Source organism: Cryptotermes secundus, unplaced genomic scaffold (assembly GCF_002891405.2).
Source record: "Cryptotermes secundus unplaced genomic scaffold, Csec_1.0 scaffold159, whole genome shotgun sequence".
NCBI classification, from domain to species: domain Eukaryota; kingdom Metazoa; phylum Arthropoda; class Insecta; order Blattodea; family Kalotermitidae; genus Cryptotermes; species Cryptotermes secundus.
The window spans coordinates 4,244,156-4,259,288 of record NW_019725416.1 but is presented as its reverse complement, the minus strand read 5'-3'; the positions used below and the strand labels follow the sequence as shown (position 1 = coordinate 4,259,288).

The 15,133-nt window shown below is 42.3% G+C and overlaps 1 protein-coding gene across 4 annotated transcripts in view; it reads right to left on the bottom strand.

Moving 5' to 3' along the window:
• The window catches only part of LOC111863320, a 1,149,828-nt gene that overhangs the window by 289,186 nt on the left and 845,509 nt on the right, over positions 1-15,133 (bottom strand). For all 4 annotated transcript variants that reach the window (XM_033751009.1, XM_033751005.1, XM_033751008.1 and 1 more), the window contains one exon: positions 2,127-2,409. In XM_033751009.1, coding sequence (XP_033606900.1) covers positions 2,127-2,409 — 283 coding nt within the window. The remainder of the gene's footprint in view (positions 1-2,126; positions 2,410-15,133) is intronic.

Genomic DNA, 15,133 nt, shown 5'->3' with positions numbered 1-15,133 from the left:
TCCGAGTACTTTGGTGACGGATGTTACAGAAATGTGATTACGACAGATACGTAAGAGTTATGATGGAAGTGATCCTAACCTATATGGAGTGTATTTTCCCAACATTACCTTATGTGTATACAGACTGAAGAAAACCACGAGAAGGCTGAATTAAGAAAGTCAGCTGCATGGCTAAGAATTTACACTATCCTCAACGTTACCCCTCAGTACGCTGTATGTATTAAACTCACCTGAACTTGCAACATAATTAGTTCTGTTACTAGTGGAGAGACTGGGCTTGTACTTCTTCGTGAAGACAACGAGGTTCGAACCCGCCTGCACCGAACTGTTATATTCAGAAAAAGAATTCTTTGATGTTCCTTCTACGAATTCAATTCCGTGGCCTTTAGTCTGCAAGCGAACTATACCGACCTAGCGACTGTCGCTTGTCGGCGAAGTTAGGGCCAACTTTAGCGGATAGAGAGTGTCGTGTGGTCAGCGCAACGAATCCCCACGGCCGTTAATTTCGGTTTTCTGAACCGGAGCCGCTATTTCTTTGTAATAGCTCCTCAATTATCCTCACGAGGCTGAGTGGACCCCGTTCCAGACCCACTACTTCACAGAAAATCTTTTAGCCCCGGGAATCAAACTCAGGATCTCTGAATATGTAGCCAGGTATTGTGACCACTAGACCACAGAGGCGGTCTCATGCTCCGAATACTGATTTTAATGACACGTATCAACATAAATTTTCTAGGCATGATAAAAGAGAGCTGCATGTTTAAGATCTATTCACACATGTAAAAGCGAGAGAGGGAGGGAATGAGAGAGGGAGAGACATACGTAAGCAGACTTCATAATTTATATACATTACGTTATATTTCTAGAAAGTCAGGCTGTCCGTAAAATGCTGTATTTATAACCAATGTTGTTGCCGTTGACTGAGACAAATGGATGTAACCAGAGACAGATTACTGCATGCACTGAACCGAGAGGGACTATACTAGACATGTTATTATGTGACGTCAGTCATCACCAACCGAAACGATGAAAACATCGCATCCCTAAAGTATTAAGTTTCATTTTAGATTGTTAAAGCAGAGAGAGAGAGAGCAGGAGGAGGGGGGATATCAAACTTCAGTATAAATTATTTTAAAAGCACGGTTAATAATAGAGTCATGAATTTAAATATAATGATGGCAGCAGTGTACAGGAAAACAAAAGAAAGGCAATTCAAGACGAACCAGATAGATCTGATTAAGATTCAGCATTTCTTCGCTGTATGAGGCATTACCAATGAACTCATTTAATTTGTGTGTATGGTTTATTTATTTATTTAACAATACCGTAAGTAGCTCAGACAATATAACGTCAAATGGTAGTATTATTAGTGAATATTTCGTTGAAAATAATGTGGACAGAATCAGTCGTTGCCTAACTTGAAGTACTACATTGGCATTTTGGTGGAGGGACTGAGAAAAACATGAAGAATTTGTTAGAAAAGTTTGTTTACGGCCGAAAGTATAAGCAGGCACCAGCATTCCGCACTACCAGTGAAATTAAGAAGGATTTATGAAGTACGCCGCTGAGATTGGCTCAGATGCCATTATATAAGTTTCATAAATATTGGTTAAGGAATTCAGAAGTTGATGGTGGGGATACACAGATACAGAGACAGGAAAATGAAAGCATAAGCCTACTTTTATTTTTCAAAAGTGGGCTGAAAAGAAAAGGATGATAGACAATGCCCAAACTGTCAATAACTGTATGAACATTTGTAATATTCTGTATGAGGCCGCGCCATAGCTCAAGCGGTTAGTCGCTGGCTTCCCACGGCGGCGGCCCGGGTTCGATCCCGGGTCTGGTCAAGTGGGATTTGTGGTGGACAAAGTGACGTTGGGGCAGGTTTTCTCCGAGTACTTCGGTTTCCCCTGCCAACCTTCATTCCACCAATTGCTCCACAATCACCCTCACCTATCATCTGGGGCTGGTATAATAGGCCAGAAGTGGCCGCAGTACAAGGGACTTAGTCCCACCCCACTAACAAAATAAAATATTCTGTATTCAGATTTAACGGTCCTACATCTACGGAGTCACAGTGCAAGCGAAACGACTTTGTCGGCGATATACTGAAATATGTGACTCACCGGTGGTGTGCAGAGAACCTGTGCCGAGTAGGACGTCGATACTGCCCTCGGTGAGCATCTCACTGTCCTGGTAACTGATGCTGAGGGTGGCGTCCTCCTGCTGGAGGCGGGCCAGCACGGATGCTAGGCCGCTTTTGTCATCCAGGTCATCTGTGTCTCGCAGCTGAAGGGTCACGCTACCCTCCGTGCCCCCAGTCGTGCTGTACATGAACACGGCGTGGTGGCTCGGTGAAGCGTAGCTCGTTTGAAGTGGCAGCCGCACCCCCGGCACCTCGTGCATCCCCTGCAACAATTAAAGCGAAGTCAGGAAACATTGGTGGCCACACGTTATTAGATACAACATTCCGCTGATCAGCCAATTGTCACGAAATGCTACATGACAGCTGACGTAGAAACTATTTTATAGTATACTGTATGAACAGTAATACAAATTGTAACTGCTCACGTCATCTTACGTCCACGTTATACTAATTCGTACTATACAGAATTTCTGTACTCGTACAGAAATATTTCGGATGATTGGATTTATTAGCACCTCGGTTACTAATTCTCTTAATCATATATAAACACCTCGCTATCGCTGATTTACACAAATTAGTCCTCTCCTGGTAACACAATTAAAACACAGGAACTATAACAGTCTCACTGAATCACACACTCCAAATATTACATATGAATAAATTCGTCCAATCACACTCTAAGTCTTTACAGGTCGACTTCTAACACTTCTTCAACTACGAACTACCTTGGCTATCTTCCAACTCAGAACTTAACTCGTAGCGCCGTTCGTCTTTAAGATAACTCCTTTGCACAGACCCCACGGAAAACACGATCTCTCATTGTTGTGGATTCATGTTTACAGCTGCGTTGCCTGGCAAACAGACTTCCTATAGCTCCGTCCATTTTTCCGGCGCGGATCGCAAAGAAAACACCGTTTCCCTTCCATTGCTGCATGTATTCGTGTTTACAAAGTTGTTCCCTGGCAATACGTTGTTCAAATCCGTTTCAACAAGAGTAATCAGATCATGTTCACTCAGCTACCATGGCAGTAATTAAAAGAAGTGCGCCTGCAAACAGGAAACACCAATCTCTACTCAGTAGGCACTAGAATTACCCTTAACATTTTAAAATGGTCGTTTTCCGGATTCCGAACCAATCTCCGTATTTTATACTCATAGACGTCGATATGTTAAGCACCGGATATGAAGTCTGTTCTTTTGGTCGTCCATTTCAACTCCTACATCCATTCCTATAACTGTAGTTTTTTTTTCTTTGGGTGGGGGGTGAGACTGAGTCCACTTGGTAAGTCGGCCACTAATTGGCTTATTGTACCAGCCCCAGATGATAGATGATGAGTGTGGAGCAGTGGGTGGAATCAGAATTGGCAGGGGAAACCAAATTATTCGTAGAAAGCCTGCTCCAATGCCACTTCGTCCACCACAAATCCCACATGACCCGACTTGAGGAACCGGCCACTAACCGCCTGAGCTATGGCACCGCCTACCTAGAGCTCGAAACCTCTAAATCTGATTGTAATACCCAGAGTAGGGCTAGGTACGAAACAAAACTCGCTCTTATATGTTTTCTCAATATTTTGTGCATGCTTAAGACTGGTTTTTGTTTCGATCTGTGTACCCTCAGTATCAGCATGGTTCCGAGAATAAAAAATTCGCGGGCCACTGTCGCAAGTAGTTTTTAAAACTCTCATAGACCTATTTGTGTTACAATGTTTCAATTCCACACGTAGTATCAGTTATTATTGTGGGATCTCACACATACTGATGAGGGCACATTACTTAACTAGGCTGTATCAACTGAAACGCTATGAAGCACCGAATGAGGTGTTATCTAAACAGTCCAAAGGATCCGGTAGGAAGCGGTCGTGGATATTTCAAAATCTTATCCTCACATTCGCCTACAGAAAAATCACAAAATCTTCAATTAGAATACGTACCTCTTCGGAAAGGGAGCCGGGAGAGCACAGACGGTATAGAGACTGGCTATGGGCTGGACGACCATGGGTTCAGAGTTCGAGTAGCTTTAGGGTCAAGAATTTTCTTTTCTCCACGTCGTCCAGACCGGCTCTGGGTCCCAACCAACCCCTATCCAATGGGTAACGGGGACTCTTTCTCTGGGGGCAAAGCTACCAGGGCATGAAAATGACCACTCACCTCCAGATAGTGCCGAGGTCAAGAAAATTTCGATTTATATATTTACTCCCCCATACGTCTTTATGGCGTAGTGCTTAATTAGTTAAGCACAGGGACAACTTTACCGTTTTTACTTTTTACCTCCTCGGATAATACTCTAACATGGTAGCTTCTAATTACGTCAGACACATTACGTCCGTGTTAACTTATTCGGTAAAGATATCGCTGCACCAGACTTCACGGACATAGATTTCCTTCGACAGAGTAATGTCGAAGGGAACAACTTCAAATGTCCATGAACGGTATGTTTGTGTTTATATTAATTTGATTCATATTGTAGTACAATTCTGAAGTTAATTACGTAAAGTTCTTTTTTGTGTTTAACTAGTTGAACACTATGTGATGAATAGGTAAAGGGGAGCGGAGGTATAGCTCCATATTTCTTGACCTCAGCACCAGATGGAGGTGAGAGGTCAGCTACACGCACATGATAATTTTGACCCCGAGGAAGGAACCTTAGATACCCACTAGAGAGGAGGGTGAGTGGGCCTAAGAGCCCGTCTGGAAGCTATGGAGAAATTATTGTCCCTAGTTCAACGCGTAGTCCGTCGCTATACAGACTGGAACACCCCGGCTGATCTCTGAAGCTGGTAAATATAAACACATTTTAAACAGAACATGTTTTCTTTGTTCGTCGAAATGTTATGATGGAAATTACTATTAGTTTTCATGAGTTGATTCAGCAAAAAAAAAAAAGAAAAGAAAAAAGCTCACTAAAACAATAGAGAAATAACATCAATTTTTTTTGTAATGTCAAATGAAGCATGAGCCTGAAAAATATTTACTGTACTTTTATAATTACATTTATATCTGCAAACATATTACTTCAACCTCCCACCCAAAAGATTCTCATTAAACAAAAGAATTTCTATCACGCAAACACGTATGTTAACAGATCAGAGAAAGAGAGAAACCTCTACACTGCTTAGCTTCAGAAATCCTTGCCTCGATAATTGTGATACTGCACCAAGCTGCATGTAGAACTGCCTGATAATTGTCAGCCATCTGAAACAATCCGGGGTCCAGACTTTCCCCCTTGCTGTACCCATTCGTACGCATCCATCAGGGTGATTCGATTATGCACACAAATTAGGCTAATCACTGAACTCGTTTGCTCAATGAATACCAACCAAGTCGCTGCATTCCGATCCAAGCATTTATCGCCACAGCAGAAGTGGCGCTAACATTTTCTTCCGTAGCTTTTAGCTGAGTCAACCTTCAGACCCTCACTAAACAAAAAACGCTCGACATAGATGGAGGTTGATTCGAACGCCAGACGTAATATATTTACTTTCACCTTTGTGTGTTACGTAACAAGCTAAATGTGTTCTATAATTTCCTTAAGAGAAAAATGATTTCCGTTATACACAGAAGAATATGATGTCATTTAAAAGGAAACGGGCTGACGTAACACAAGAAACTACCTTGAAAATATTATGTTACTTCAATATTCGTAGTACAGGGTGGGGCGCAGAAACTTCCTTTTTGTGAAGATGCATTGTGAAGGGAGGGGAGGTCTCAGAAAAGTGGGGATAGGCTTGGCGAACGCAACAGTCGCGGAAGTTTCTGCGCCCCACCCTGTACTTTGTAACGCGATTCTTCATTTCTATAGCTTCAGACTCAGAGATAGAACAAGTAGCCTCATCTCGGCTTCACTCAATCAACTAAAACGATTTTAAATGGGGTTCAAAATATTAATAAACTTATAAAAAGGTAAAGTAATAATTCCGTAAAAACAATCTTTCTACTCTCTGATTATTATAGAGCAGCGAAAGCTCAGTCGTTATAGAGATGGGCTACGGGCTGAACGGACAGGGTAAGATTTCCGGCAGGGGCAACAGATTTTTCTCTACTCCATAGCTTCAAGACTGGCTCTGGGGCCCAGAAAGACTCCTACTCAATGGGCACCGGGAGGATAACGGCCAGGTAGTAAAATGCCCACTCGAGTCATCCCCAACAGAGGGAGTGACCAGCAGTAGTCAGACCCCTCCTCTCGCTGAAGTGGTGGCCCTATTTCAAAACACGTCAAAGTCTTAGAAAGAACAACTATAAGGTCATGGTTACGACGGGGCACGATACCATGAACGATTGGCTGGCGAGGGCCAGCAGCAATATACTGGGCTGGACTGGACAGCCTTTAAAGACAGAGGCCTGACGTCTACTAGAGCCGTCAGAGAGTAAAATATGATCATGATTCCCGTGGAACTAGGAGCCAAGAATCACTGTGCTGGCGAAGGCCAGCAGGAATTTAGAAGTCAGTCAGTCGTGCTGAAACTAAGGTGCAAAGAAAACGTAGAACCAACACAGAGATGCCGACCACTTCCCTTGTCGAAGTGGAGGCCCCAGTTCTAAACACAAAAAAGTCTAGGACAGAACAAAAATTTTGGTCGTAGATCTCGACGATACCTGAAGCCAAGAATGACTGTGCTGGCGATGATCAGTAGAAATGTAACCAGTCGAACGACCAATCCTACAAGATTAAAACATATCATAGAAGTAACATTTATATAAAAAAGTTTGGCCTTGTAGCACACCAAAATGCTATGCACACAACAGCACACAACCTTAAAAGTTGCCCCCAGCAAATTAAACCTTGAGTATATATTTACCAAACTTCTTCACCATATATTATACGACCAGAACTAATGATGAAAGCACACTAGCAGCTGTGATACCTATTATTCTGAAAGTGACAGCCTCTTGGATGTTTAGAATGCCATGGAGATCACAAAATGAAAGCGGAACGCCTCTCTCTTCTTTAACACAATATAATGAGACAATGTCCAGACATCCTTCTAGACACATATGTACTTCATCTGTGAGGAGAGGAACATTAGCTGGGAATTTCTGCCTCAGTTACTGTTCTATAAAATATATTGCGTTTGGTCTGTAGCTGGTGGAACTGCTCAGTTGCCATGATTCATTGAAAAGAGTATAGTTAGAGATGGGAGAAGGGGGGACTATTGCTGGAGGAAGCTCAGGAGGCTGAGCCATTACATTCTACCGCAATGGTAAATCACTATAGCTGCAGTCGATGTTACACCTACAGCCGGTAGGGCCAGAATGATTTCAAACCATTAGAGCAAGGATCGATTGCCAATATCAAACATTCCCCAACTTACGTCTGACTTCTCTTTCGCAGTTACGCTTTACGAACTAGCACTACTGTTATCCAAACCCTCGGCTCTATATCACACGATTCGTACCGCAAAACCATCAAAAGAAACTTCCGCTTAAATTTACTGGCCTCTCCTTGCAAACTTCCCACTTTACAGTATCTGTATAATATGCGATATTTTGGGGTTTGGGACACTAAGATTGTCTTATAAATGCTCTTGCTAGTTGTGTAGTAAAGTAGGGGTACTTATTTTCTTCTGGTCTTTCTCAATTAATGAAATTCTTTATCTCACATTTATCTAATTTAAGTAAAGGTAGAGATGCCCGGTCACGGTAGCCGAGCGGTATAAGGCATGCACTGTCTTCGCTCGCTTGGAAACCGGGATCGTGGGTTCGAATCCCACTCAGGGCATGGATGTTTAGTTTGTGTACAGGTAGAGGCCTTGCGACGAGCTGATCACCCGCCCAAGGAGTCCTACAGAATGTGTAAGATCTAGAAAAACCGTGAACGGAGAAGTTCATGGAGGTAGGCCTAGGCCCACCGGGGCTGTAGTGCCAAGGGGAAAAAAGGTAAAGAAGGTATCACAGGCCGTGAAGGTCCATATGACTGTGAGACGTCGAAGCTCCCACATTTTCTAGAAAATCGGTTCACAGATGGCGTTAAGGTTGTCAGCCTTACACACCGGCCACCCTAATGCCCCAGGAAGATTCTTGGTACTCATTTCTGTTAGAGGCTGAGTCGTCCCTAGGGCCATAGTGCGGCTGGAATGATTAGGTCAATTAAAAAAAAATCACCTCATTGTGACTCGAATCCCAACTTCGAATTTGGCTTGTAACATAGTGCCTCAACCAACTACGCTACCGCATACACCATTTAATTCAAGTACCTACAAGAATTTTACATAAATACTGTAGGCCTATATGAATCTGCAATATCATAAGCAGTATAAATAAAATTAGGGCATTTTGATATTTGAAATTACACTAGGAAATTGGCTCGCTGCAAAAACAAACGAAGAATTGTCATTATCAATACATATGGGTTCTAAATGCGAAATGAAGTCTTGTCAATATCATAAAAGTTGCTGTATGGGTTAATTAATCTACGTATGGTTGGTTGCCTAGCAACGAAACAGGTGTGGGAACACATACAGCTATGTATTATATAGGGCATACCTTCTACATACTCGTAATAACGTCAGACGTCTTGAGGAAGACATTAACGTTTCAAATATTTTACTCTAAACGTATTTCCCATGAGATCGTTACGATGTAAGCCTTAGGTAGGACGCACACCGGCATGTGTCAAGACATGTAACAGTGAAGACACGATGTCTGCGACATGACGTAAAGAAAGGACGTAAAGAAAACCGCCGCCCACCGGTCTGAGTCATGATGCTGACCAATCACGAATGAAGCAAGACGGCGTTTTTTTTCTCATGTCTTGATGCTTGTCTTGACGCAGTTGGTGTGTGGCCGCCCTTAGGGACATTAAATACCTGTAAATATGGCCTGTATGTGTATCAAGACAGTATAGTTTGCCTCTCTTCTTAACTTTTGGGGCACGTGAAAGACGTTTCATTGCGGGTGGAAAGAAAATGAAGACGTCAGAATGGTTAGAAACAATGGTAATATGAATGTGAGATTCGACGTTTCGAAAGAACGTACTCTCTCCCTCCTAGCTCAGCAAGCCGGATAAGCAAGATGCCAGCATTACGCTGGCTAAATGCTTGTTTGGCTTGAGCGCCTTTATCGACCTTGAAGTTAGATGCTGTACATTCCTCTGAGATGTCGGTAACCTTTCACCACAACACATGGCGCCACATCCCAGAGAATGATATACTTAAGTAACCGCCATAAGAATACGAAATCACGCACAATGCGTCTCAACAGACCAATGGGTTAGTGCTGTATTTTCTAAGAATCATACTACCTAACTAAAACTAACTACATGAAGCTCAGTCCTTTTTGAGAAGCCGCCAATTGTGCAACTACTCAAGAACTTCTCAGCATGTCATGCAACCCGAAAGTTCATTACCGTATTCACAAAAGTCCTCCATTGGTCCCTATCCTGATCGAGATAAATCCAGTCCATACCACCCCATCATCTCGCTAAGAACCATTTTCATATTATCCTCCCACCTACGTTTAGGTCTTCCTAATGTTTTATTTCCTTCTGGTCATCCCATTAAAATTCTATATGCATTATTTTTCGCCCCATTCGTGCTGTGTGCCCCGCCTACCGCATCCTCCTTGACTTGATAATTCTGATTATACTTGGAGAAGAGTACAAGTTATGAAACTCCTCATTGTGCAGTTTTCTCCAACCTCCTGTCACTTCACCTCTGTTCGGTCCAAATATTCTCCTCAGCGCCCTATTCTCAAACACTCTCAGTCTATGTTCATCCCCTAATGTCAGAGACCTAGTTTCACACACATACAAAACCACGGGCAAAATTATATGAAATGCATAAATACAGAATCTGACAAAGTATACAGTTCTTGAATATCACGGCAGATGGTGCTGCTCTACAAACGAGTTTTGACAGTTTAGGCAGAGTTAATCTCATGTAAATGTTGCGCAAAAGCTTTCATTCAGCTACATGAAACATGACATGCGTCTATCTATCTATCTATCTATCTATCTATCTATCTATCTATCTATCTATCTATCTGTCTGTCTGCCTGTCTGCCTGTCTGTCTGTCTGTATTTATACAGTCCTTTGTTGGATCTTGGCCACTTTTTCAAGTTTCTAAATCGTATACACAGTCGGTAGGACTCTTTGGAGGGGGATCAGGCCTTCGCAAGGCCGCTACCTACACACAGAACAACACAAAGACAGAATAAACGGAAGCAGACAGCCATGCCTCGAGTGGGATTCGAAGACACGACTACTGTGTTTGAGCGATCGAAGACGGTTCATGCCTTAGACCGCGCGGCCACTCCGATCGACAAATTTAGAGCTAGGGGACAAGGAATTATTTACCGCCGTATTTGAAGGTCAGTGACATCCGGTAAAGGAAGTAGAAACCGCAGCAACAGTGTCACTGTCACGCTCAGTGACGTCAAATGTGTCGTTTAAGAAAGGAAAGTTTTACATAGGATTTCAAAGGAGAACTACTTCTGCCTCCAGTGACGTCTCCTCATCTTCTGCCAAAATAAACAACTGCCGCATTACGGCCTGAGTCATATGGCACTGACTCAGAGGAGTCGTACTCCACTGAAACACGATACGGGCCGTCACTGCCTTATATTCAGACTCCAAGCTAACTGATTGCGAACTGGGCAATCGTGCGTTTCAGAATATTCTAACGGGCCTTATCGAGGCACTCAATGCTGCGCTGTGAGAGTCGCTATTTCTACGTCCTATTAGGGACTGAAGCCGGTCACGTTGGCCGAGAAGTCTAAAGGCGCGTCTACATTACTCGTGCTCGTGCTTTCCAGGTTTGTGCTTGTCGGGAGAGTCGTCTGGCTTTTACTTGTGCTCGTAAATCTTCGTCCACACTACTTCAGTTGCTCGCCAGACTTCGGCGAGTGAGGATCCGTATATTTACTCGTAGTGTGTATAGGCTGTAGTCGTATTTTAATTTACTGGCTATAGTTTTTAAATTAAAAATTAAAAATTTACTTGTCTCGTGACTTGTCATATCGTCCACATTACTCGCGAGCAAAGCGAGTCACACGAGCACGAGCACGAGCACGAGTAATGTGGACGCGCTTTTAGACATGAACTGTCTTCGCTCGCTCGGAAGCTGGGATCGTGGGTTCGAATGCCACACAAGGCATGGGTGTTTGGTATGTGTATGTGTTTATTCTGTGTTTGTGCTGCCCTGTGTGCAGGTAGCGGTCTTGCAAAGGGCTGATCCCCCGTCCAAGGAGTCTTCCGACTGTACTAAAAGATTAAAAAACCGATAAGTCGACCAAGGTCAAACAAAATGGCTGTAGAGCCACAGATGAGACGATTTTTTGGATGAATACGTACAAGTACAGCTAGGAAAGGTAACATAAATAGTAAATACTGCATAATTTGGAGCCTCATTAGTTGTGTTCTATGCTAAATATAATAAGAATGTTGAAGTCAAGGAGAATAACGTGGGTAGGAGATTTAGAAAGCATGGGGACAAGAGGAATGCATATAGGATTTTGGTGTGGAAGCCAGAAGAAAAAAGACCACTAGGAAAACTAAAATCCTGCTTTCGACTCCAGTGGTGCTTCTCTTCGGAAGATGGCAGAGCCACTACGACAGGGAGTTAAAAACTACTAACCTTTGGTGACCTTGAATGGAATGTAATTCATCCAAGACTGGATCGGGGGCTAACGGACTGAGTTGAAATTCGTTAATCTGATTATGATCTGGCTCGTATTCGGAGGGGTATCCAGTTAAAATTTCAAATTTAGGCCGGGGTATCGTCTCCCTTGAGGATTTTAGTGGTTTTCCTCAGCATTTCCACACAAATATCCTAAATTTAGCCATGACGACTTCCTTCCACATTAGTTCTCGATTCCAATTCAGTATCATCCAGTCATTAAGTTAGTAACTGCCGGTCTCGGTAGCCTCGCGGTCTAAGGCATGTACTGTCTTCGCTCGCTCGGAAGCCGGGATCGTGGGTTCGGTTGTTTACTGTGAGGTACGAACTTAATTCTTATATATTATTCTTATACACTGCCGGTCTCGGTAGCCTCGCGGTCTAAGGCATGTACTGTCTTCGCTCGCTCGGAAGCCGGAATCGTGGGTTCCAAACCCGCTCAGGGCATGGATGTTTGTGTGCGTTTTTCTGTGTTTGTCTACAGGTAGAGGCCTTGCGACGAGCTGATCACCCGCCCAAGGAGTCCTACCGAATGTGTAAGATCTAGAAAAACCGAAGTGAACGGAGTTCATGGAGGTAGGCCCAGGCCCACTGGAGCTGTAGTGCCAAGGAAAGTTAGTAACAGCATCATTATACGTGTATGTATAAACTACGTACAAATGCAAACACAATAAGGTTATGGCTTCTAATGTAATTAGAACATGGCTGGCAATAGATTTTAATTAACTGAAAACATAATGACAACATAATTAATCTGTATGTTGTAATTTTTAGCCTATATTATTTATATGTTAATTTTACTTACTTAAACATTGAGCTGAGCCCTTCTTGATGAGCCGCCAATTCTGTGGATACTCAAGAATTTCCAAGCATTTTATGGAACCCGAAGGTTTATTACCGTGTTCACAAGAGTCCTCCACTGGTCCCTATCCTGAGTCAGATCTATCCAATCCATACCATACCATCTTATTTCTCTAAGATCCATTTTAATATTATCCACACACCTACGCCTTGGTCTTCCAGTGGTCTCTTTCCTTCAGGTTTTCCCGTCAATATCCTATATGCATTCCTCTTCTCATTCGTGCTACATGCATTGCCCACCTCATCCTATATTAATTTTAAAAAATATAAAATATAAACGCTATTTAAAAATCTCACGCCAACGTTATATAACAGCTCTAAAGCTGCCTTATGGAAGTCACAACCCTTTCACTGCTCAACTTAGTTTACCATACGTAATGAAAGCCTCAAATAACCAACAGTGGCAATACCATGATATTGAATGGTGTTGCAATCACGGAAGTATGAACTTGTGTGGTATCCAGGTCGATTAAAGCTTGCTGGTCTTGTGTAATATTCCGTTTAAATTAGCTGGAGGGTACAAACGTTATTATAGGTCACATACGCACAAACGCTCTACCCAACACATGCCAGTATCCATGTACAGGTATTCGATATGTAGGAAACGAGGTTACAAAAAGTCCTTCGTTATTTATGCTGCGATGTTTATATATGCGAGAACGGCCCTTCGGCAAATATGCAATAAGGTGTACTTGGATGTAACACAGAACTAACAAATGAACCATATTGGATTTCGCCTTAGGGTGAATATCCACGCAACAACAGAGAAGCTATTATTGTATATACTGATATACGTTCCATTTGGCAGGAGGTGGGCCTCATATATACATACATACATAGATATACGTATGCCTATCCCTTGTCAGAAGATAGGAAACGGAAATGGATATTCAAAACTGGGTTTTCAGGTGTAACGTAATCCGTGTTTTCCTATCCGATGTATTTGAAGAAGCGAGCTGAGGGAAAACTCGAATGAGAAAGTAAAAGTATCCTACGCCTGTCCTAAAAACATGTATCAGGCATTAGTGATGACTAACTTGGCTTTCTACATAACCAGTAGTGTCTTTATTGCTTATACTATTGTGACATGTAGACCCACTTTTAGGCAACTACTCGTTAAACACATTCCCGCTGCAAAGAATACGCAGGTAACAATCGGATAACTTCCGTTGCTATGCAACGCACTGTAAGTACAAAAATAGTCAGTCGTAGAGCGAGAACGAGAAGGGAGCGAGTCCTCGGCAGTCAAGGAAAAAGAGTTCGGCTGAGGATTGGCTGTGAGTTATTGTAATTTATTGTGATTAAGAGAAGCTGTACAAGAAGGTGTTAAAAAAATCCAATCAACCAAACCAAAACCCGTTATTATTAGTAACGGAGCCATAAACTAGTGACACTCCTAAAATACGATCGTTCAATATTCATGCAATTTAACGCCGTCTTATTTTCTATATGATACTTATGACAGTTGGTAATATAGTGTGATCGACTGTTGAAGAATGGGGAAGTCGAGATTAAATGTTGTTTGAACCCAATTACATACCTCGACGGTTGCCAGATCTCGGCTCCTTATTAAATTTTAAAGCTTTGAAATATAACTGGGCAGAAGTTGACATAGTTTGCTTATTGGCCAACAGATGTTATATACATATTCAGAGTAAGTGGACAGATTTCTCTTTATTTATTTTGTGTTAACTTTTATTATACATAACCTGCAGTGTCTCCAGTAAATGTATGTGTGGGATTGAATATAGGCTCGTGAATGAGTTATGCCCAGTGACTCGTTTAGTGTTCACTTAACTATAATTGTCATGCTTGTATTTGTGTGTTTTCTTTATTGCTAGTGGGGTGGGACTAAGTCCCTTGTACTGCGTCCACTTCTGGCCTATTATACCAGCCCCAGATGATAGGCGAGGGTGATTGTGGAGCAATTGGCGGAATGAAGATTGGCAGGGGAAACCGAAGTACTCGGAGAAAACCTGCCCCAGCGCCACTTTGTCCGCTATAAATCCCACTTGACTAGACTCGGGATCGAACCCGGGCCGCCTCGGTGGGAAGCCAGCTACTAACCGCTTGAGCTATGACGTGGCTCTATTTGTGGTTTTACTCAAGTCTGTCTGGTAAATATTGTTAGATATGAGTCACGTATTTTTAAACCATTTAATTATTTTTTTAGATATTTTGAGTAGACAATATGAAGTACCCTGGACGGTTTCAGTACGCAGTTTCTTCGAGACATGAAGACAATCTGTTCCGATGGGCAAATCCCGCGGCAGAACTTCAATATAAACAGCAAATACTATATAAATATATATATACATATTGGCCAGAACTATTTTTTTACCAGTTTGTTATGATATAAATCAGGTTTCATCCGACCTCGGCCAGTCGAAGCAATTTGTGGGGCGTGAATACATTTATATAGTAATATCACTTTGTACTATGAAAATAGTTCCACCCTAAATTAAATGTTAAATTTTAAGTCAATAAAACGTGAAGTAAAGTAAAGTAAAG